General features: G+C 36.5%; 2 protein-coding genes across 7 annotated transcripts; one reads left to right on the forward strand and one right to left on the reverse strand.

Moving 5' to 3' along the window:
• The first annotated feature begins 1,556 nt into the window (after nucleotides 1–1,556).
• Nucleotides 1,557–7,175, forward strand: LOC108996010 (cellulose synthase A catalytic subunit 4 [UDP-forming]-like). The gene is made up of 12 exons (XM_018971723.2): nucleotides 1,557–1,727; nucleotides 1,837–2,035; nucleotides 2,143–2,264; nucleotides 2,719–2,776; nucleotides 2,890–3,040; nucleotides 3,194–3,806; nucleotides 3,914–4,051; nucleotides 4,329–4,454; nucleotides 4,536–4,748; nucleotides 4,862–5,374; nucleotides 5,682–6,032; nucleotides 6,374–7,175. The coding sequence occupies exons 1-12, from the start codon at nucleotides 1,659–1,661 to the stop codon at nucleotides 6,953–6,955; spliced, it is 3,135 nt and encodes a 1,044-aa protein (XP_018827268.1). The 5' UTR covers nucleotides 1,557–1,658; the 3' UTR covers nucleotides 6,956–7,175.
• Nucleotides 7,176–13,886: 6,711 nt separating this feature from the next.
• LOC108996023 (probable inactive histone-lysine N-methyltransferase SUVR2) lies at nucleotides 13,887–22,550 on the reverse strand. Of its 6 annotated transcripts, none has more exons than XM_018971749.2 (10): nucleotides 22,185–22,550; nucleotides 20,067–20,292; nucleotides 19,919–19,954; nucleotides 19,345–19,816; nucleotides 17,211–18,301; nucleotides 16,777–17,039; nucleotides 16,082–16,148; nucleotides 15,909–15,959; nucleotides 15,289–15,385; nucleotides 13,887–14,235 (listed from the first exon to the last, which is right to left on the reverse strand). In XM_018971749.2, the coding sequence occupies exons 2-10, from the start codon at nucleotides 20,247–20,249 to the stop codon at nucleotides 14,207–14,209; spliced, it is 2,289 nt and encodes a 762-aa protein (XP_018827294.1). In that variant the 5' UTR covers nucleotides 20,250–20,292; nucleotides 22,185–22,550; the 3' UTR covers nucleotides 13,887–14,206. The 6 variants fall into 6 exon arrangements, with proteins under 6 accessions (XP_018827294.1, XP_018827288.1, XP_018827293.1 ...); XM_018971743.2 differs by having other exon boundaries at nucleotides 20,067–20,301; XM_018971748.2 differs by having other exon boundaries at nucleotides 22,034–22,550.
• Nucleotides 22,551–24,833: the final 2,283 nt, after the last annotated feature.

A 24,833-nucleotide genomic window follows, 5' to 3' on the forward strand; every position in this document is an offset into this window, starting at 1 on the left:
CAAATTTGAATACTGTGTATGATGGACTCGATCGTGAAAGCGAGAAATATTATATATGATATTGCAGTTATATATCATGGCCACCTAATTAATTAATTAAAAGAGATATATGGTATTATATATATATATATATAGTCAAACCATTAATACAAAGTAATGAGGTTTTAGTTGTTGTCAATAATAATATTGGTGGCAGGTTCTATATATATATATATATATATATATATATATATATTCTAGTCTGATCTATGTAAATGATGTTGAATTTTCTGTTTATTTTTCTTCTTCTTTTAGGTAATATTAATTATTAATATTGGTGGGTCTTCGATCGGTCTTCCTCTCCCTCTCTTCCTCTCATTTTCAACCCACCCCCCAACCAATAAAATAACTGAAAATACCAGATTCATGAATGAATTAGCTAGCTTGTAATATTTATTTCCTAATTATAATTAATTAATAGTAGGTGCACTTAACTGAAAATACCCGTTAGTTTTATATACATTTGACGATCTAACGAAATTATATCACAGTAGAAAACAGTAGTGGTATTGTATTAAAAAGATTTTTGTCTTGCCGGCCGTGCATATTGTTTTTTTAAATTCCTTTCTGGCCTTTTGTTTTTTCTTTAAGACATTGTAGCTAGCTTAAGAAAACAAAAAGAAGTGTAAACCAAGCTAGCTAGCTAGGCATATATATTTTCGTATTCGAACTTAGAGATCGATCGATCTCTTTCATGTATTAAATTAATTGTTGTTAAGATTCTCTTAATATATCTATATATGTCATCATGTGTTTGCATGTATTAATTAATTAATTTAGACTCGTGATGACTATTTTAATATATATATATATATATATATATATATATATATATAAGCGCCTATAGATATATAGTGGAAAAAAATCCTCTCAAATTCTTGTACGTACGTTCAAAGTTGATAATTAGAGACTTATGTGAAAGAGATCAGAATCACATGATGAATGAAATAAGGCCTCTAACATTTATTTATATCCGTATAAATATTTCAGAATATAGTATAAACGAGCGATAAATGATATATTTTAGACAGTATTAATTAAATGAGTAATTATTAAATATTATAGAATTAATTATAAGTACTTTATGAATCTATGATCTGATCTCTTCTACTTTATAAGGCGAACTTGATTCCGGGAAGTTGGGTTAATTCATGATATATATATATATATATATATATATATATATATATATATATATATATAAGCTGCAATAATAATATTGCATAAATATGGTATTATATATGTGGTTGTTGGGGGGTATGTAGAGGGAGGGATCAGTACTCAGCGGCCAGCTAGTTAGCTTCAGGCTTAAAATCCTTTAAGTCGAAGATAGCTATGCAGCATTGACACATGCAGCCAGCCAGAAAGCAACCAAACCAAACCATATTTCTCTCTGCCTACCTATCGCTCGCTAACGTCTCTTAGACTCAAACACACGACTTCCCAACTCACGGTTGGTGGAGACTGATCATCGATCTTCATGAAGTCACACTACTACTACTGCTTCTACGTACTTGCACCTGATCATATTTTATTTCGATCCTCTCCCCCTCCGCTTCCCTATATTACCTCCTTTTACTTCTCTCCTCTCTCCATCTCTCCATTTCGCCTCAAACACCATGGCTGGCCTAGTTACTGGTCCCGACACACGGAAGGAACTCCATGCTTCGCATGGTTCTGATCATGAGGTAGCGCTTCTTCTTTCTCTTTTCTCACTTTTCTTCTCTAAAGCAAGCTGTTTTGCTTTTCAAGAATAAAAGTAGTTTCTCTCTTACAAATTTGTATCATGCATGGCAGAACCGGCCTCCAACCAGTCAGTCTGTGTCGAAAATATGTCGAGTTTGTGGGGATGAGATTGGATACAAGGAAGATGGTTCGTTGTTTGTGGCGTGCCATGAATGCGGGTTCCCTGTTTGCAGGCCTTGTTATGACTACGAAAGGAGTGAAGGGCACCAGAGCTGTCCCCAGTGCAACACCCGCTATAAGCGTCATAAGGGTTAGCTCAAGTTCTCATTATGTAGTGTCGTTTAACTGTATCTATCCTCGGGTTGTTAATGAAAATGGGACTCGGCAACTACCGTTTTCTGGTATTTCTCTCTCCAGGATGTCCTCGAGTTGCTGGAGACGAAGATAACTTCGATGCAGATGACTTTGATGATGAGTTTCCGATTAAGATCAATGGCCCTGGAGATTCTGATAGGCAACATGAAGTCATTAACCACTCGGTAATTTTTCTATAAATTATGAAAATACCAACGTCATGATATTAATATATATATATATATGTATATATATAGATTCATATCCATCTTTCAAATAGAGAGCCCAAAAGCTAGGACAACACGATGATCATCTCTAGTTATTTGTCATGCTGCAGAAGAAATCTGAGCCAAAAGCAACGGTTTTCTCCTCTACGATTTAAAACCTTTATATTTAAGTTCTAATCAAATCTATCTACGTACCTCAAATGGCAAGATGAAAATTACTAATATTTGCTAACAAATCATGTAAGCTTATGTAGCTTAAAGCCTTAACCGCTGAGGTTTTTTTCCCCCCTTTAAGTAGTTTTTCAAAATGAATTCAAAAGATAAGTCATCTATATATGGTCATTTATTAAAAGATGCAAGCTGGGAATTCAAACAGTAGGAAACGACTCATGGTGGTGAGTTTAATTTGCAGGAAAATGGGGACTACAATCACCCGCAGTGGCATCCAACTGGCTCGTTTGCAGGAAGTGGTAAGATATCTTTAAACAAGTTTGAGGTGTTCAATTTTTTTCACAAGGGTTAAATTTGTTTCTACTTTTACTTATCGATCTATGTGTTTTGAATGGTGGTGGATGGGGCACAGTTGCTGGCAAGGATTTTGAAGGCGACAGAGAGGCGTATAGTAATGCAGAATGGAAAGAAAGAGTAGAGAAGTGGAAAGTCAGGCAAGAGAAGAGAGGTTTGGTGAGCAAAGACGATGGAAATAATGATCAAGGAGATGACGACGATTACCTGTAAGTTTAATCTCCTTTCAATGCTGCAACTTCATATACTTAAAAACAAAACCATTCGTGATCGAATACACATGAAACCCATGTTTATTTTAAGAAGTATTAGAGATTTTAATTCTCAGACTATGCACCAGAAATAACATTATCCTTTTGCAGTTTGGCTGAAGCCAGGCAACCAATGTGGCGAAAAATTCCAATCCCCTCAAGTAAAATCAGTCCATATCGCATAGTTATTGTTCTCCGGCTCGTCATTCTTGCTTTCTTCCTCCGCTTCCGAATCTTAACTCCAGCATATGATGCTTATCCCTTGTGGCTCATCTCTGTAATATGCGAGACATGGTTTGCCTTCTCTTGGATACTTGATCAATTTCCTAAATGGTGCCCCACTACCAGAGAAACTTACTTGGATCGCTTGTCCATGAGGTTTGAGCGTGAGGGAGAACCAAACCGTTTAGCCCCAGTTGATGTCTATGTCAGTACTGTTGACCCTCTCAAGGAACCGCCAATCATAACTGCAAACACAGTTCTTTCCATCTTGGCTGTCGATTACCCTGTTGATAAGGTGAGCTGTTATGTGTCGGATGATGGTGCATCAATGCTCCTTTTCGATACACTATCAGAAACTGCCGAGTTTGCCAGAGTATGGGTGCCATTTTGTAAGAAATATAGCGTAGAGCCAAGGGCCCCAGAGTTCTACTTCTCTCAGAAGATGGACTACTTGAAAGATAAGGTGCTACCCACCTTTGTAAAGGATCGCAGAGCTATGAAAGTAAGCAAACAGACCAAGGAAAATAAAACTTATTTGTTCTGCTTTCCTGTTACACTTCTCCTGAAAACCAATGTGGCTTAAGGGAGTGTGTTTGTGTTGTATTGCAGAGAGAATACGAGGAGTTCAAAGTAAGGATTAATGCATTGGTGGCAAAGGCACAGAAGAAACCAGAAGATGGATGGGTGATGCAGGACGGTACCCCTTGGCCAGGAAACAACACCCGTGATCATCCTGGCATGATTCAGGTTGGCAACTTCATTATGTCTTTCTTTTCTCGGTCTCATTACCTATGCATCATCAAAGTTTGACTCTTATTGGTATTTAACTTCTTTTTGGTTCTCGGAAAGACCCTGGTGTTGGAAAGTAAAATGAATAAGTAACTTCGCTTGTGTTGAATTTGCTGACCTTTTTTCATCCCCCAGTTTTCCCTTGTTCTTTTCACATTCAAACATTAGCTTCTGTTTGGGTTGACATGATATTAAATTATTAAAACCGCTTGTGGAAATGCTACTTTTTTTGCAGGTATATCTTGGAAGTGAGGGTGCATTAGATGTGGAAGGGAAGGAGTTGCCACGGTTAGTGTATGTTTCACGTGAGAAACGTCCCGGATATCAACACCACAAGAAAGCCGGTGCCATGAATGCCCTGGTGGGTAGCTTGTGTTTCAAACAATAATTGAATCGGATATCTGCCTATTCTTATTACTTGGATTGTGTATGTCATCAATAGGTTCGAGTTTCTGCAGTGCTTACCAATGCACCTTTTATGTTGAATCTGGATTGTGACCACTACATCAACAATAGCAAGGCTGTACGGGAAGCCATGTGTTTTTTGATGGACCCCCAGTTCGGAAAGAAACTTTGCTATGTCCAGTTTCCTCAAAGATTCGATGGCATTGATCGACATGATCGATATGCTAATCGAAACATTGTGTTCTTTGATGTAAGTCATACAATTCTTAGATAATCGGTCATCTCAAACTGATTCTTGTTACAAATTTGCATACAAATTTTCACAATTGCATGTCCAATGCTTTCAATATTGTATGTTTACAGATCAATATGAAAGGCCTAGATGGCATCCAAGGTCCAGTGTATGTTGGCACTGGATGTGTCTTCAACAGACCGGCATTGTACGGCTATGATCCTCCGGTATCTGAGAAGCGGCCAAAGATGACATGTGACTGCTGGCCTTCATGGTGCTGCTGCTGTTGTGGTGGTTCAAGGAAGTCAAAGTCAAAGAAGAAAGGTGAGAGAGGTTTGCTTGGGAGACTTTACCCTAAGAAGAAGAAAATGATGGGGAAGAGCTACTTGAAGAAAGGGTCTGGACCTATGTTTGAACTTGAAGATATTGAAGAAGGGCTCGAAGGATATGATGAGTTGGAGAAATCATCACTCATGTCACAAAAGAATTTTGAGAAAAGGTTTGGACAATCACCAGTTTTTATTGCTTCCACTCTTATGGAAGATGGTGGTCTTCCTGAAGGGACTAATCAAGCATCGCTTATTAAGGAGGCCATTCATGTGATCAGTTGCGGCTATGAAGAGAAAACTGAATGGGGAAAAGAGGTGATTAGCTCCTAGCCCCTCTCTAAATGGATTCAAAGGTTCTTAACAAATTTGACTATCAATGTTAACTTTCCATTTCAAGACACATTCAAGCTTTTAAGGACTAAAAACATCTCAGAGAATTGCCAAAAAATTAATAAGTTGGACAATTTTCTAGGATTTCGGGCGTCATGTTATGCCTTGAGTTCAAAAAATAATAATGGTATATAGTTCAAGTCATAGAGGTAAAACCAGAAATGTCAAGCTCATTACATGATGATCTTATGAGTCATTTGATTACACAATTGCTAATTCCTACTCATTGCAGATTGGGTGGATATATGGCTCGGTCACGGAAGATATTTTGACAGGCTTCAAGATGCACTGCAGAGGATGGAAGTCAGTGTACTGCATGCCAAAGAGAGCAGCTTTCAAGGGATCAGCACCAATTAATCTATCAGATCGTTTACACCAAGTTCTGAGATGGGCTCTTGGCTCTGTTGAGATTTTCCTTAGTCGCCACTGCCCACTATGGTATGCTTATGGAGGAAAATTGAAATGGCTGGAGAGAATGGCTTACATCAACACCATCGTTTACCCTTTCACTTCCATCCCTCTGCTTGCATACTGCACCATTCCAGCCGTCTGTCTTTTGACTGGAAAATTCATCATCCCCACTGTAAGTAGTACTAAAAATTTATCTAAGGCCACTGTATGCAATTTCCTAATCAATCAACCTTAATCCATGAGATCAAATTTGTATTAAATTTGTTTGGCTGTCTCGAGAGAAACATAAGAATTGGCCAATCTAGATATTGGAAAAGAAGTAACTCTAGTGGTTAAATGTGCTATTGGATAAACAAGAAGGCTAAAGTAAGACTGAAATTTAATTACCTCCACATTGGAAGTCATTATTCAAAGAAGTTCCATCCTAACACTGCAAATTCATTGCAAAATCTTTTCATTCTATTTCCTATCTAGCCAGACAAGCTCTAATCATATGTCTTACTTGTTCTACAGCTCACAAACCTTGCTAGTGTATATTTCATGGCTCTTTTCCTCTCCATCATAGTAACCGGCGTGCTCGAGCTTCGATGGAGTGGTGTTAGCATCGAGGATTGGTGGCGCAATGAGCAATTCTGGGTGATTGGTGGTGTTTCAGCACATCTTTTTGCAGTCTTCCAAGGCCTCCTCAAGGTCCTTGCTGGAGTTGACACAAACTTCACAGTGACATCAAAGGCAGCTGAAGATGCTGAGTTTGGGGAGCTCTACCTCTTCAAGTGGACCACCCTTCTAATCCCACCAACCACACTTATAATCATGAACATGGTGGGAGTCGTAGCCGGAGTTTCCGATGCCATTAACAATGGCTATGGCTCATGGGGTCCATTATTTGGGAAGTTGTTTTTCGCCTTCTGGGTTATAGTTCATCTTTATCCTTTCCTCAAAGGTTTAATGGGCAGGCAAAACAGGACTCCTACCATCGTAGTCCTTTGGTCCGTACTTCTTGCATCAATTTTCTCCCTGATTTGGGTCCGAATTGATCCTTTCTTGCCAAAGCAATCCGGACCAACCCTCAAACAATGTGGAGTGGAGTGCTAGACATGCTCTTTGTTCATCCTTTCTTCCAATGGTTCTCTTTATAGTTTATGATGCCACTTGTTGCTTGTTTTAATCCTCAAATATTCTGAGGCTTCCAAAGAGTGTTTGTTGTGCATAGTCTTTAAAGAGATATTTTGATGGTAATGTACCAAAGGGGAGAGCCCTTGCCAATATGTACACACGAAGATCATATATAAGAAAAACTGAGATATGAATTATATTTTAGCACTGTTCTTACCGTGAAATGAACTGTATACGATTGTCAAGATAAAATTTAAACAATTAAATTGTTCAAGTTTATATCAATAGGATCATATGATCTTCTTCTTTTTCTCAAGAGAAATAAACTTCATTGATAACAAAGGTCTTAATACAAATTACAAACAACACAGAAACAGGTAGTCTACTTAACAATGATTAACTACAAAATGAGGAGATCCTTGCCGCTGTGGAAATCCAGTAGACATGATGAGATTTTGATCAAGGGTATGATTCCATAAACATTTTTTGAAGCTGCCCATTGCGCAATTGCATGCACGCATCGATTCTAAGAACGATGTATTTTTCTTACTTTCCAACTCTCAAATTTCTCCATCATTAATTTCATGTCTCTTATAGTGCCTACTGTAATCCAGTCTTGATGACTTTGATCTTCTTGTATGGCTGATAAGGTTCTCGAGGAGTCTCCCTCTATTATGATATTTTTTAAGTTTATGGCTTGGGCTTCCTGTACTCCTATGAATGTTGTCATAGCTTCACCTTGGTTTGGATTACAGCTTCTTGAATGCTCTACTCTGTTGAATACAATTTCTCCACTATGTGTTCTACATATTGAAGTAAAGGTATTACCATGTGGTCTAACAGCAACATCAAAAGCAACTGAATATTTTTCTATGGGAGGTGGGGACCATATGGTTTCATTATTCAATTTTTTCCGTTCCCGAGCATTGTAGTGATATCTGTAAGACTGGTTAATTCTTGCTACAAATTGGTCTATTGAGAGATTAAGCGAATCGTAGATGACTTGATTTTTGTAAAACCACAAGTTATCTATGGCAATAGTAGCAAAGAGTTGAAGTTTGTGGGTATCCGTTTCTGAAATATGAATTTTATCCGCAGGCTCTAGAATGCATAAGACCCAATTCTTAATATTTTTTCTTCCTATAGAGGAGATATTAATACGCCAAAGGTATTGTCTCCAAAGGATTCTATAGTATGGGCATTCTAGGAAAAGGTGAGAAGTAGTTTCCTCTACAAAGTTGTAGATTGGATAGATGGCTTGGTCCTCATTAAGGGGAAACAATTCTTTAACAGGAATCTTGTTGGAAGAATATTATTGAAAACTTTACACATGAAGAGTTTAAGCCTGTCTTGAATTTTCAAGGACCACATTTTTTTCCAAGTACAGGGGTGTTGCAATTGGTTGATGTTGTTAGTTTGAGTTACTAAAGCAAAATATGCTGACTTAATAGAGAATTTGCCAGAACAACGATGAGTCCATTTGAGTTTGTCCCTAATATCATGAAAGTTCAATTGGGCAAGAGGGATGTTTTATATTTCTCTAGCCATGTCTCTAGAGAATAATGTTTGAAGTAGAATGGTATTCCATCTTCTAGGTTCTTCAAGGACAAGTTCAAAAACTCTCAGTTGTGGGTCCTGGACTATAAGAGAGGATGAGGGAATTGGGATTTGATGTGGTAGAGTAGGGATCCAAGGATCAGACCAAGCTCTTGTGTTGACTCAATTGTTAATATGCATGCAAGTGCTAGAAGTAAGGAAATCTCTGAGTTTTATCAATCCTTTCCAAAATTTAGAATCGGTGGGTTTAGCAGAGATGTTCATCTAGGATGTTTGTTTCACATATATCTCAGAGATGAAAGATTTCCACAGGCTTGTATCATTGCTGAGAAAGCTTCATCCCAATTTGTAGAGCAAAGCTTTATTGAAGAGAGAAGTTTGTCTTAATCCAAGATCTCCCATGGATTTGGGTTTGCAAATGGATTTCTAGGATTTGGGAGTGAAATTGTGGAATTTTTTTTTTTTTTTTGTCAAACCCCCACCAGAATCTCATTAGAGATTTGTCAGTATCTTTTGAGATGGACTTTGGAATCATGATGCTTAACATCATATAAGTTGGAATGGAGCTAGCAACCGATTTGATTGGGGTAGTTCTGTCAACTTGTGATAAAAGCTTAAGCTTCCAACCAGAGAGCTTCTTTTGGATTTTTTCTAGGATTTCAGTGTAGTTAACTATGTTTGGTCTTTCAAAACTTAAAGGGAGATCAAGATAATTGATTTTAGTGGTGGAAGTTTTAAAGGAAATCCCTGTGATTGATCTAATGGTGGAGGTGGAAGAGTTTATATTGAAATGAATGGAAGATTTGTTTTGTTTATCTTTTGACCCGACCACGAAAAATACCTATCAAGACACCTAAGAAGAGAGTTTGCATTACTCGTATTAGCATGAGAAAATAGAATCAGATCATCTACAAACAAGAGGTGGGTAATGGAGTGCCCTCTTTTGCTAATGTTTATATCATGGATGTTGTCCAAGTGTTCCTCTCTACTGATAAGACGAGAAAGAACTCCGCTTCCAATGATAAACAAGAAGGGTGATAGAAGGTCACCTTGTCTCAAACCTCTATAAGGGTTAAAGCTGCCTATTGGTTCTTCATTAATAACTACTGAGAATGAAAACGTGGCTATGCATTCATGTATCCACATAATCCATTTTGGATGGAAACCAAAGCATTGGAGGACTATCAATAAGAAATTCATTCTTGTAGTTGAAAGCTTTCTCAATGTCAATTTTAACAGCCATCAACCATTTGTTGCCCATTTTCTTCTTGAGGTGGTGAAGGATATCTTGGGCAATAATGGTATTTTTTTAAATGACTTTGCCAAGGATAAAGGTTGATTGGTGAGAAGAGATAAATTTGTGAAGAACTGTTTTTAGTCTATTGGCCAAAATTTTGGCAATCACCTTACAACATACATTAGAGAGGCTAATAGGTCTGTATTGGTGCACTGTACTGGGTGATTCTGATTTTGGGATTAACACAATGTGGGTTTGATTTAACTCCTTAAGATCATGCCCTTGATAAAGAAGTTCTATATGGTCTTAATAAAATCAAACTTCACAATCTCCCAGTAATGTTTGTAGAAAAAACCAGTGAATCCATCTGGGTCAAGTGCCTTGGATGATGAGGTTTGTTTGATAGTCAATAGAATTTCTTCCTCATTAGTTATTCTATAAAGAGCCTCATTGTGATGGTTTGAGATTTTTTCCATGAAAGAGATTATCCAGGTCAACTAGAATGTCAGGTTCTGAGGTTTTGTAAATGTTTTGAAAGTGTTCCAGGAACATATTTTGGATAGTGGGGAGGTTATGAACCCATTGATTGGACTGGTCTTTAAGACAATGAATATTGTTCCTTCTTCTTATTATGGTAGAGGCCATGTGAAAAATTTTGGTATTGAGATCTGTGGTTATGAGCCATTACAATCTAGATTTCTATTTCCTGAGGGTCTCTTCTCTCCTGAGTTGTTCATTTAGGCATTGTTTTATGCAATCCTCAAGATAAATATTATGGTCAGTGGGATCTTGTTTTGAATGGCCACAAGATGATTATTAAACTCCCTAATTCTAGTTTGAATATGATCAAAAATGATTCTTATTCCAGATCCTTTAAAGCTTTTTTGACAGAGATGAATTTTTGAGATAAGACATAATCATGAGGACCTACTATGGCTCTATCCCATACCTTAGCCACGACAATAAAGCTAGAAGAATCTCTAGCCCAAAACTCTTCAAACTTGAATAAAGGAGAAGATCTTTTGGATCCAATGGTCTCAAGGAACAAATGAGCATAATCAAAGGTATGTATTGGCAAATGAGTTATTCTAGCATTAGGAAAGATAGTAGCCCATTTAGTGTTGGCCACTCCCCTATCAAGTCTTTATCTAGTGTGGGAAATGCTAAACCTTTTGTTTGACCAAGTAAATTTAGGGCAAAATAACCTAAGCATGTAAGTCCATTAAGATCCATGAAATGCTTTAAGCCAGTATGTTGAGAAGAAGATGCAAATGGTTTGCCACCTAGTTTCTTAAACTGGTGTAGAGCAGTGTTAAAATCTCCTAGTCCTAAAATGGGGCCATTGAAGGTAGAAACAATATTGTTAATCAAATTTCAAAAATGTTGTTTCTGATTGTATTGCGCAGGGCAATAAGCAAGAATAAGAAGCCAAGGTAAATACACAGGATCCGAACACACCACACAAAGTCATTATATTACTAGATATATGAACAAGTTCCATGTCTAGTTCTGGACGCCACAAACACAACCCCCCCTTTTAGAGGGAGAACATGCTTATAGATAGAGAAACCTAGTCGATTCACCACATTGTTAGTATTAATAGTTGACAAAATTGTTTCCTCAAGAAAAACAATATCACACTGGTGTAACCTAATCTGGGCCTTTAGAGAACGCATTGCAGAGGGATGGGCAATCCCTCTGCAGTTCCAACAAATCATCTTCATTTCTTGGTGGGGAGTAGGTTAGGCTCTGCCACCTTAGCCAAAACATCATGAAAGATTAAAGTTTGAGTATGAGTGAGTTTAGCAGTTTAGGCCTTGAAGGGTTTACGCTTCACAAAGAGTTTCTTTTCAAGGACTGAAAATTTATTTGTTATTTCTTCTATCATAGTTATCTCAGCTAGAGATTCATTAATGTCGGAAAATTCCTCATTTTTGCATGAGCTCACTGAGTTTTGTGGAGTGGCATTTTGGTTGAAGGTGCAAGCTTGAAGATTAGCAGCTCTCTTCTTAGGTGGAACCTCTACCTAAAGATGAGCACTTTCCCTCTTTTTTGGTTTTATATGGGTTTCCAAGGATGGGTTTTCAAAGTGGGTTTCAGAGAAAACATCAAGAGGAGATGCAAGGTTGCAGGGGTTGCATGGGTTCGGTGATTGCAATGGGAAAGGAGGATCTAAGGCTTTTGGCGTTGGGTTGGGCTGGAAGGGAGAGTTTAGGGCTTGATGGATCTGAGAGGGCTAAGTGTTTGGGCCATCTGACTAGGCTTTGGGCCCCTCAGTGTTTGCAAGATTTGATCCAATCTTTGTATTGAGGGCTATTTATGGGCTTGGGCTTTCTTGTGGGTTTGAAGCAGACTTGATATGAGAGATAATCTGATGGTAGAGTGATGGGCTCTTGCTAAGCGTATTAAAGTCAAGCCTAAAATTAGCCTGACTGAAGATCAACTCAGAGATCTCATGCTGTAATTTTTTGAGTTGTAGGGGACAGGATTTGATTGGGGAAAAGACGATTGAACGGCTCAAAGATTGTAGGATTTCTGAAGTGGGATATGTTGGGTTATGGGCAATAAATGGGCTGCTAGCAGTTATTGGGCCACCAAACTCGTAATGACCCACCGTTCATCTTCTCTATGTTGTTCCTCTGCAATTTTTCCCATTGGTTGTCCACGACTCCTAGTAAATGTGTTCATGTGAGCCTATTGTCTCGCACTTGGTATACCTGCTAAAAAGTGAATGGTGCTACTCTGATTTTCAGTATTGGAATATTCTGAACCCTTCTCCGTGTACATTTTTTCTTTCCCTCTGCTGAACAGATTACTAGCAGAAGCTTGAGGTTTTGAATGATGATCAGTATCATGTTCCCTTATACGAACTGGTAGTAGTGCAATTTCTATGGGTTCTTTGTTCTTCATTGGCATGTTGTGTGGGTCTGTATTGATCATTTCTTCTAGACATTGGATTGCCAACTCTCATCTGTAGACCATATTGTAGGATTTCAGGCAGAATCGAGTGTTTTGGGCAAGCTTGTGCAATATGTCCTAGATAACCACAGGCATAACAGAAGTCGGAGAGTCTCTCATACTTGATTAAGATTTTTTTCACGTCACATCCTGGTCTTGCCAAATCAAAGCCTTCTAGAAGTGGTTTTTCAATATTGATTTGAACTCTCATACGTAGATATATCCTTAGTGCTACACCGAATATAGAGACTTTATTTATTTCGATAAGATTACCAAGAATCTGACCAATTTTTTTCTGCATTTCTGTTAGTAAGCATTTCCATAGGGAGACCATAGATTTGGACCCAAAAAAAAAAAAGAAAAATTCAAAGCTACTTTGTGGATACTGAACCCTGGTGGCCAATGACTAAGCACCATATGAAATCCCTTGAAGTTCAAGGTCGGTTAGCTAGCACTCTTTCCTTGTCTTATTGAGTTGGAAAAGTGAACAAGAAGGTGTTGATATCTATATCTTCAATTACAAAATCCAAGATGAAGCTCCAAACTGCTTTTATTGTTGCATGGAATGTATTCTTGTTAAGGGGTCTTGAGGATAGCAGTTTTCCTACCGGTGTAAGATTAGAGAAGTGATTCACTAGGCCTACCTCTAGCTCGAGCTGAAGATCACTCCATGTTAGTGCTGTTATCTGCTTGATGAGCTTATCCATATCGGGTAGCTGGTGTGAGCACATATTGGTGGGAGTGGTGGTACTGGAGATTACTGGTGTTATGAGAAATGGGTGGAAGGGTGGTACTGGAGGTGTTTGATGGATGGTAAGGAGGGAATGTGAGGGAGGAAAGATTGTTTTTATTATCTTTTTCATTTTGCGATATATGCAGGGCTTTTTCTGTTTTGGTTCAAATCAATGTCCATGCAAACTCATCAATTGAGACCTAAGACTGTTTTCCTTTGAGAAAAATAATAAATATGTATTCAAATATTCATAATTAACGAATATTGAAAATTAATCATAGTATAGTACCAAACTCACTTTCTTGTACTATAACCTTTATATGAAACTCTGCATGTAGCAAACTATTGAAGAATACAGATATCGTTTTTCCATAATATAACCTTAACAAAACGGGCACGGCCGGCAATTTCTACTTTCCAATTACTTGCATCGTAAACTTCTACGTTCATATGGAAGAAAATCCAGAAAACTACTACACCCTTTTCAAACTCTCCATGGTTTCAGCAGTACAATAGCAGAGCAAGATCTTTGCAAAGAGGAGCGGTGATTTTTAACCACCTTTGGTCTATTTACAAAACCCTGTACAAAAGCATTTCTCATTTCAAAAAGGCACACCAGTGACTCCAAAAGCTATCCCCAGCTTTACACTAGGTAGTATATATAGTTGGACCATATATAGTTTTCAGTAAATTCAGCAGCTTAATTGAGTGGAAGACCAGCTGATAGACGAACCCCATCCATGTTTTATCTCACAATTGATGCAGATCTAGACCCTGTGCCATGAAAACACAACAATCTATCATTATTTGGGATGGTAGCAGCAACATTGATGAGGACAATCAAGAATTGAACCAAATATTGGGAAAAACCAATGCATTGAACCAAAAATATCATCAAGTTCATGTTCCAAGTGTCTAACCTACTTACAAGAAAAAGTGGCTTCCCATGAAGATTTCATAAAAGCGGGAAAACCCCAAAAACCAAGATTCTGGCCAACTCAAATGTTATTTGGTGAATCACCAAAACTAATTAAAAATGTTTTGTCTAGGTCCATTTTAAGGCTACACATCCAAGACTTCAGCGTTAAGTCCTTTCAAACTTTTTTTTTTTACAAGTCCTTTCAAACTTTTAGATTAATAAAAAAGGCAATGCAGCAGAAACTAACAGTGTATTATTTATTAGCTCAGAATCATCACAAGCAATGAAACCAAGCTACAAGTAGGGGTGATAAACGGTCCAGTCAGACCGAACAGACCGACCGTTTCGGTCCGGTCTAGATCCGGACCGAGATTGAGTCCGGTCGGTCTCGGTCCACGTTTTAGAGGACAAAAAAGTTTCGGTCCGGTCCACGGTCCAGGGTTTTTCCGAACTGGACCGGACAAAATAAAAAATAAAAATAAAAAAATATTTTATATATAAATAATTGTACAATTAACAATATAAAATTTTAAATATGTTATTAATATTTGTTAATATTCTATGAATTAACTAATATATAATATCAATTAGTGAATTATATAGTAATTATATAAATTAATAATATAATTTTCATCTAATTTATTATCATTGACCATATAAAATATGTTTTTATTGAGTTTGTTACATAATCCACATTAATAAGTCACTTAATTTAATTTAATATTTTAAATAAATTTTGTTTATTAATTATTTTAAAAAATAAAAAAAATTAGGCCAGACCGAATGGACCATTTGCACCCCTAGCTACAAGTGTGCAAAATCATTAACTAGAAAAAATAAAGGTCAATAATATCATGTTGCGATAAAGAAGGATTCGCAAATGTAAGATAATGAGAAAGGGTGCGTACTAGTTGAGCGCTTCATGTTTCTGCAGAACTTACTACCACATCGACAGCAGAATGCCTTCATGGGCTGATCATGGTCGTCAAAGTTGATGCCATAATCCTACACACACATCATGTAAAGCAGACCAACGGATGACAAAATAAGCTTCTAGAATTAATGCATGCATGAGTCATAAGCTTCTAGAATTAATGCATGCATGAACTAAGTCCAAGGTTGATTTACTATTAATATGAACTAAAGTGACAAGATAGCAGGATAAAAATGAATTCATACATCCAAAGGAAAAAAGTAGGGCCATCTTAATGCATGACTGCTTGTACGAGCTCAAGCAGGCAAGCACATATACCAAAACATATGAAGGCAATGGCTCATCGTTTTTCTGACCTCAACCCCCAACAGGAAAAGAAAAAGAAAAGACTTAAATCAACGTTGTGACACTTTTGTACAATACATGAAATAGAATTTCCTTTTCATTCACGATTCATTATATTGCTCTGAATCAGGAAAACAATTAACCCACGTTCTTCATTTGTGTAAAAGTATAGGAAACATAAAAAATGAAATCAGATAGTGATATATGCGAACAACCATTAACTACACTAATAATTAAAACCCTACTCACCCAAGTGAGTTCCTCCAAGGCAGTTACTACTCTTGTTGTGAAGAAGGCAAGCTACATAAAACGAAAACAAAATAAGTACTTCATTAGACTTAATTTGTACCAAACTCAGTTTCCTATCACTAAGCAAGGACATCACACTGAAAATGCAAGTAAAAGGCTCAAAGATCCCATACATGGTAGTAGATACGATCAGGGCTCTCCACTTTAACTGGGATCTCAACCAAGTTTGCGTCCAAACACCTAGCGAAATAAAGAACAGAATGATCACATACTTACAGATTGAATCTCTATAGCTGGTAAAACATTTGTCTACCTAGTTAAGGAACTAATCATTATTTGTCACCATATTGCAAAAATAGAGGCTAGAGATGATTAATCTCTTCTCGGAGTTAACTTCATTTTCACTCAAAGAAACATTTCTGCTATCAATTGATCATTGATGACTGTCATTCGCACAAGATTTCACCTATTTGTCTCATCACGCCGCCAGAAGGGAGGAGGGCATTTTGATCTTCAGCTGCTCTCCTACCTCTGATAGTTTACAGAGAGCCATGTTGACATGATAATGTCAGATTGCAGTCATCTCCCATCTTCTTGCTCTTTTGGAGGGGAAGATGGGATTTTTACCTAATTTCCTACAACACCATTTCTGATTGTTTTTTAATATATGTATATAATTTCTGATTGTAAATAATTAAATATCACGAATGTCAGAAATTGAGGTCACTTTATTATTATTTCAAAATGAGCTTATACAAGTTAGATACCAACTTTATGAGTACGTTCCTCACAGCATCTTCACCTTACCAACTGGAAACGGATAGAGAGATAGATAGAGGCCATGAGGTTTTGAGATTTAAACAAGTACCTATGGTTAATAAACCTAGCAACATTGCCAAAAAATGTTGCATCCAAACAGAGAGCTTCTTCATTCTTTAGATCTCCTGAACCCCAGTCTGCATCCAGTAGAACTGAGTACGTAGGTTTGCCACTTTTACTGTTTTCCAAGTTTCTATCATACAACTCAGTGTTGGTCAAAATTTCTCCAGCATACTCGCACACAAATGCACCTTTCGGCAGGTCCTCTAGGGTTCGGAGACCCCACCCTTTTCCTTCAGAAGTGCAAAACACCTGAAGTACAGAGCAAACTTTATGAAATCTATATGTAACAAATTACATGGTATTTCGAGTGCAAAACCAAAATTAATGAGATATGAATATCTGCATCAAGATCAAATTCTCTAAGTAATTGTTACATCAGCATGGGAAAACAACTGTACAACTCCAAGTTACAATCCCCACCTGCAACTTGCAAGTTATGCCTCGCTGCACCACTCTATTGCCACAGTTTTTACTGCAGCCACACTTGCTCCAGCATTCTTTGATAAACTTCCTCCTTAAGTGGCCTTTGCATGGTTCTAAACAGACATCATTCCTCACTCTTTCGAGCGGGCATTCTCTACAATACAAGTTCTGGTGTCTTTGTGGGTCGAGAGTCATAGAGATACACTCTTCCAAGAATTCTTCCCTAAGAAAACCTTCTTTTGCGTATGCAAACTGGCCTCCGGTTTCATTTGCACAATGACAAGGTGTAGATAAGAATAGGCAATCACCCAAACAACTGGAACAACAATCCTCATCCCCAATCCGAGAGAGGGCAAAGTTGACAGAAGCATTTTGGAAAACAAGGTTTTGACGTATGTACTTAAAGGGTGGTAGACGTTCCCCGTTAATTTCATTGACCCACGAAATTCTGTCCCTTTCTTCTCCTCTTGTTATGTCATTAACATCGTGGATGGACATTAAATCGCTAGAACTTAATGACATAGGTCTTGAAAGAGGCACATCCACTGCAGTAGAGCATTGAACATGGACTGATCCATTTGTAGTACAGGATGGCATGCACAAAGTTTCTTCATCATCTCCAATTCCCAAAGGACCCTGTGCAGAAGATCTCTCTAATACATCAGGGCCTTCCTGCGATTCATTAGGGCTATAAGTTCCCAGTTCTAAGACGCACTCACACATATCGTTCAACAGTTTCATGACAGAAAATTTTGGGTCAATGATTTTATATGTGCGTAAACATTTGTCCTCCATCAGTTTCATAACCTCAGTACGACTAGGCATATGGAAATCTGGTCTTCCAAGGGTGGAGTTGCAGCTCAGAGAAATCTTTACCTCTCCTAAGGGTGAGGAGGCAATCTCTACATTGGGAGGAGATTCCTCTGGGATGGTTGCAAGTGTGCAGTTGGTTTCCCTCTCACTCGTTAAAGCTAGAGCATCATCACCTCTGTTTCCTACACCCAGACATTGGGATGCTGGAATCTCTGGACCATCTTGTTTTTCAACTGTATTATTCCCAACTGAAGAATCTACCTTACTTGATGGATCTGTAAAAAAAACCAAGATGTTAGAAAAGAGCATGAATTGCAGTTTTAATATCAAACAAAGCTTATTGAATAGTGCAATCCTTTAATTTCCATGCTTCTCAGATGTTTACATTTATCATTCAGATATCAGGGTTCAACAGATCATTCGACTTATCACGATGAATTTTAGAAGTGACAATCAGCATGTCATACATCCATTATTAACTAAGATAATTACATGTTTCAGACGATGTTCCCACATGTTTAGATGCCTTTGATCACCTAACCAATATGGTCACCTTGTAGATGATATGAAAGCACATTATATTACTGTCATAAAATGGGCTCATCATTCAAACCAGATGAACTCAGTCATGGAAGCTCAAATGACCAAGACCTATATAGTAGAAAACTCAGCAAAAGGAGAAGGGTGGCATAATACCAATGGATAAAAATGTGGATATTGATTGTAATTATGAGTCAAAAACTTCATGAAATGATAACATGGTGAAAGTTGCAAAAACATAAGACTAATAAGAAGTTATGAATACCTTAAAGTTACATCCCAAGTAAATAATTGAAAACACGTGAAAGAGTGATGGCAATGAGGGAATAGGGGAAGGGTGTCTGCTGTCACCATCTTCTTAGGTAGTAATCATGCGTTTGCTTTCGTAGCAAAATTCACACTGTATACATGCTATGTCAATCAAGTGAACCCGCAAACACAAAAGACTAAAAACCAAGCTTTAGAGCTTTAGCAGAAATGGGTGAGTATTGTCAGTGACAAGTTGACAATGGCAGGACAAGCTCCCTGCTGTAGTCTTATAGTATTTTCAGAAATAGGGCATGACCAAAGTGGAATATAGTCAATCTAATACACAGACACGAATGTTCCAAAAAATCATATTGATACAGAGTGCGTGCAAGCACTCATATAGACAGTGAAATCAAGCATAACACAAATAATGATACAAACAAGGTTAAAACATTCTATACACCAAAAAGTATTTGGATATATGAGCTATGCTAATCTAGAGAATGGCAACAGGGAAACGAAGATGCACCTGGACGGATCACTGCAATAGGAACCTCATAGTCTGGCACATCACTGCTAAACATATCATCTGTAAATGGCTCATCCTTTGGCTTGATCAATCCATGAGTATCCGGAACCTTCTGCTTGGGCAAACTCGCAATGCCTGGCTCAGCCATTGGCTCTTTAATGCGAATACTTGCTGCTCTCTCAGACATTGATCGTTTTCCCAGGGGCTCAATTTGAGGTAAGAGAGGCTGCTTGCCTTTGTTAACAATATTACGGTGGGGTGTCTCCTTTATTTCTCGAGGCTGCTGTCGGAAAGAAGTTTTGGACAGTTCATCCTCCTCCACTTTAGGCCTTTTTACCGAACTTCCACCCAAACTTTGGTTGCAGGCATTGACCGACGGTGAAACCTGACCTCCTTGACCTCTCAAGCGCAACCTCTTTAGCGGACGTTCAGGCTCATCATGCGTCAGAGCTTCTTCCTCCAAATCTTCTTCCTGCCAGTTACAAATGCAAGAAGGTGAGTCAATACAGGCAAAAAACGAACACATAAATAAAATAACTAACACCAGTGCAAGGTAGAGAAAAGACTGACATACGTCAGTATTCTTACACTTCTTCTTCAGTTCCATAACCTGATCGAGAGGATTCATATTAGATTAAGCTCGTATGTAAGACAAAAGGGAAGGGAAGGGAATAGTAAAACAGATTCAACTGAATTTTAACCGATAAAGGAGAATATTGAACCTTAGTCTCCTCCTCCTCAAATATAGCATCTGCAAGAGCTCTATAATTCTCTTCTTCAATAAGTTCCCAGCTTTTGTCATACAATTTTAGAAGATTTTTTAACACTGGTTTCACTTTATCTTGACTAATTCCAATATCCCCCATTGCCCGAAAGGCTGCTGCAACTCTAGGATTCGGCGCCATTAGCAATCACTCAGCAAGAATTTAAACTAGAGACTCTCGAATGCTGAAACCCCTACAATTTCCAATATGTATGAGTATAGGTAGAAGAGTCTTAAAGAACATGCACCAGTCCATCAACTGAACTTTCAAGTAAAATTAAATGCCATAGCAGAAAAGAACATACAAACCTCAGTTCTAATAACTTGCCAGAACACTCATAACTTAGGTAATAACCATAGAGAACAGATACTAAAAAAACCATCAGCTCTTCCATCAGGTCAAAGCTGAATGTAAGCACAGATTAACTGGTACTACAGTATGGGACACCGACCACATGCACCCACCTGGGCATGCACAGCCCAAGCCCCGGAAAAGACCTACCTCCTCGTGCAAAACAATCTTGCCATTAAAGGCTGCTTGTAAAGACAGGTTTAATTCAAGCTTCACATAAGGATGGGATTGCATCAATTTCTAGTATCCTTAATGAAGTCTGTGATCTAAATAAATCACACCATAAGCAACATCATACTCTTCTTATTCTGAAAATCTAGCATTCTCACATCAGCATAAATCCAAATAGTGGCGAACATGCATTTAAAAAATAAAAAAGAAAAATTCTACTCATCATCCCCACACCACACACCACACATTATTTTTATTTTTTTTTTCCCTTACCAAATGTGTGGTGTATGGATGATGAGTAGAAGAACTCAATTAGTTTAGGAGCAATAAAACCAAAAAAAAAAATTAAAAATAAATAAAAATAAGTCTGGTGTGTGGTGTGATGAGTAGCAAAGCTCATTAAGCAATCCACATAACCATATTATAAGTTTTCCCCATCCTATCACATTCTGTAGTAGGAACTAAGCAGCACCCTTTATATTAGTTCCTATCTCACATATTAAAGCAGATAACATTTCTGAAGCTGGATTCAACCACCAGATGCCACAAAACCCAGGCAAAATAAATTACAAGTCTAAAAACACAGAGATAACACTTTATCTAGGATTGGGGTAAGTTTTTTAGATAAGCTAACATTATTTACTATAGCGATGGAATTCCCATCTGGCATGGCATACCTTTTTCCCTTGGGTACCAAATGAACACACTACAATGAACCATTACTGAAAGAGCATATGCAACAGCTGAAAGAACAAAAATGACAACATGATTTCAAATTTTTAATTCGAGTGTTCTTTTCCTCGCAGCCAGAACAACTCTATCTAGAATACAAAACACCGCACGCAAGCCGCTAGAGCAATACTTCTCCTTGCAACTTCAAGTGAGTACACAACTCTCACACCTGGGGCTCCTCTTTTAATTACTCACTAAGTTAAACACACAAAATGTTACATAAAAAAAGAGTAAATTTCCTCTCACTCTCACGCATGCAGACGCACTCAAAATGTTACATGCAAAATCGCCATTAGCTAAAAGTAATCTCACCAAAAGAAATTCTCGATTATGTTGAAACCTTAAAAGAAAATACCTACAAATCAAAAAAGAGGAAAAAAAAAACGCAACCCAGTTAAGAAACAAGAATTAGGAAAGCGTTGCCTTGGTACCTCCAAAAATAATAATATAGGAAAATAGAAGAAACCGGCACTTGCTATTATTTTTCAAAAAATGTAGCTTGATACTTTCTTTTTCTAGGATCTTCTCCGCACCCAAACACGTTCAAACCGGCAGATTCTCTCAAAACAAGTAGAGCATTTTGAAAATAGACCCCCAAAAAAAAAGAGCAAAAACAAGGAAAAAAAGGGAATAATACGTCGAGGTGGAAGCCAAAAAAACGCAGAACTTGCCTAAAAATCTTAGAAATTTCGGAAGCAGAAATCACCCCCCGTCATAAAAGCGTCATCTCCGAAAAGAGTTTGCGAACTGACGAAAACAGGAAAAAAAAAATGATAATAATAGGGCAAGCAAAGGCCAGTACCCCCACTACTCACTACCCACCTTTGTTACACGGAGAGAGAGAGAGAGAGAGAGGAGAAGAAAATAGCATCCGACTCTTGGGAGGAGCGAGCTACTGATACTCAAGAGTCAGAGAAGCTGAAGGAAGCGCGTGTGTGGAGGAAGACCCGGGGGAGTGGGGTCCACTTGGTGCTATTTTTGGGCCCCACAATCAATTGAAGTGATTTTATGCGGCGGCGCGTGTAGTATACTCTGGATGTGATGCTTTTAAGATTGAACTGAAATTTGAATCGATGAGAGCAGCAGAAGCAGCAACTTTCGGGCAACGGACCTCTCTTTGATTTGCGTAATCATTAATTAATGTTGTCCGGAGGGCTTCCAATTGGATGAAAGGGTAGTGCTACAGCCCCCGCTGGGGGCTCCCGCTGGGAGCTCCCGCTGGGGCTGTAGTTTTATTTAATATATATTTTATTTAAATAATTTTTATATAGATTTTTTAATATTTTAAAAAAATTAAATTAAATTAAAATATTATTAAGAAAATATTTTTTTAATCTAAAAGTAAAAAATATTTTCTTAATCACGAAGTAAAATAAAAAATTATAAAAAAATATTTTTTTATAATTTTTTATTTTACTTCATGATTAAGAAAATATTTTTTAATAATATTATGATTTTTTTTAAAAATATTTAAAATAGTCATATTACAGCCCCCGTTGGGGGCTCCCGTTGAGCTTAACATGTACTTTTTTATGTGTAATTTTTTAATTTATTTTTTATATAGATTTTTTTTACACTTATAAATATTTTTAAAAAATAAAATAAATTTAAAATATCATTAAAAAACACTTCCTTAATCAGAAAGTAAAAAAAAAAATCATTAAAAAACACTTCCTTAGTCAGAAAGTAAAAAAAAAAATCATTAAAAAACACTTCCTTAATCAGAAAGTAAAAAAAAAAAAATCATTAAAAAACACTTCCTTAATCAGAAAGTAAAAAACAAATTATTAAAAAACACTTCCTTAATCAGAAAGTAAAATACAAATCATTAAATATTAATTTTTATTCTACTTTATAATTAAAAAAATATTTTTAAATAATATTATAATTTTTATTTTAATTTTTAAAATATTTAAAATTATTAAAAATATCTATATAAAAATAAATTTAAAAAATATATATAAAAAAATATTACATGCCCCAGCGGGAGCTCCCAGCGGGAGCCCCCAGCGGGGCATGTAGCATTTTCCTTGGATGAAAATTATGGGTCTTTACTACTGGGTCAGTCAGGTTGGCTATTTCTCTCTCTGTTTCTATTTTTCTTTTGTGAATTGGACCTTACGCAAGTCCACATATGCCATAAATTTGAGTCTTTTTACGTGTGTTATAATTAAAAATTAAATAAAATATTATTTTTTAATATTATTATTTTTTTAATTATTTTTTATATTTTTTATGTAAAAATTTAAAAAAATTATACTGATTAGATGAGATGAATTGAGATGAGTTAGAGAGACTTTTACATCCAAATCAGGCAGACTTCACTGTCTCTAAATTGAATTGAATAATTCTATTTAAAGCTGAGGAATAATATTTGCAGACATAAAATGTACACGCACCGCATATTTTTTTAAAAAAAGTAAGTAAATATGAGACCCACATAAAAAATTATTTTTTTAATAATAGATCTCATTTTTTTTTAAAAAGACTGTACGACACTTACACAACTCATGATTACATCTAGTATTACTCATTTATATCACACGTTATCTCTGTGATATAATTTAATTTAGAATATAAATTTAAAATTTAAATATGACAAATCAAATTATGTTATGTAGTACTTCAAATAAAAAATTATGTCATGTAAATAGTTTGTTGTATAAATTTTTAAATAATTGAATTATATCAATTTGTCATTCAATGATTGTTTTCATATATTTTGATTTTTAATATTCAAATTAGAAAAATTATCTATTAAATCAAATTATAACATATAATTACTTTATCAGATGAAAAAATGTTACTCTCATTGACAATTAGGTCCTAACAAAAATTTTTTTTATTTAGTGATTATAAAAGTATTTTTTAATTATGTTGTGATTTAAAAAAAAAAAAGTTTAAGGGTATAAAAAATGAATGAAAATAATTTTTTTTTGGCCCTTATCGGGATCCGCCTTGTGCTACACACTATTTTTATTAGGTGTGCTCTACACACTGACTTGAGAATATATATTTTTATTTTATAATTTTTTATTGATATAAATATGATGTTTATCAGGTGAAGAATTTCAATTTTCAAAAATCCTCTTTGTTTGAGAAGCTTATAGTTCTACGTATTCCAACTTGTTATCCTATTTTGAATCATTTGAAATTTTTGGTCTTTAAAGCGACCAAGTCATCTTTTTTGCTTAATCAACAAGTTGCATTCTTTTTTCTTTTTTCTTTTTTTGCTCAAAGTTACATTCTTTTTAATTGTATTTAATGTACCCAAAGTTTAACACTTGAGAGTATCCTTAAAACTCAGGACACTTTTACAACATCCACCAAGTCTGGTGATTATCTTTAGATCTTCTCTCCTCATTTATTTTTACAATTATTTTCATATCATCTCATCTCATTTTATCTGATCATTATAAGTTTACAATTTTTTTAAATTTTCACACAAAATAAAATAAACAATTTAACTTT

Source organism: Juglans regia, chromosome 1 (assembly GCF_001411555.2).
Source record: "Juglans regia cultivar Chandler chromosome 1, Walnut 2.0, whole genome shotgun sequence".
NCBI classification, from domain to species: domain Eukaryota; kingdom Viridiplantae; phylum Streptophyta; class Magnoliopsida; order Fagales; family Juglandaceae; genus Juglans; species Juglans regia.

What these genes read in the sequence shown, in the direction of transcription:
- LOC108996023 (XM_018971749.2), bottom strand. Translation starts at nt 20,249, where the DNA reads ATGGCGCCGAATCCTAGAGTTGCAGCAGCCTTTCGGGCAATGGGGGAT. An exon ending in TTGAGGAGGAGGAGACTAAG is followed by an intron (nt 19,955 to 20,066) that starts GTTCAATATTCT and finishes CCTCTCGATCAG; the next exon opens with GTTATGGAACTGAAGAAGAA. An exon ending in GCTAGGTTTATTAACCATAG is followed by an intron (nt 16,149 to 16,776) that starts GTACTTGTTTAA and finishes TTATTTCGCTAG; the next exon opens with GTGTTTGGACGCAAACTTGG.
- LOC108996010 (XM_018971723.2), top strand. Translation starts at nt 1,659, where the DNA reads ATGGCTGGCCTAGTTACTGGTCCCGACACACGGAAGGAACTCCATGCT. An exon ending in ATCATCCTGGCATGATTCAG is followed by an intron (nt 4,052 to 4,328) that starts GTTGGCAACTTC and finishes CTTTTTTTGCAG; the next exon opens with GTATATCTTGGAAGTGAGGG. An exon ending in CCGGTGCCATGAATGCCCTG is followed by an intron (nt 4,455 to 4,535) that starts GTGGGTAGCTTG and finishes TGTCATCAATAG; the next exon opens with GTTCGAGTTTCTGCAGTGCT.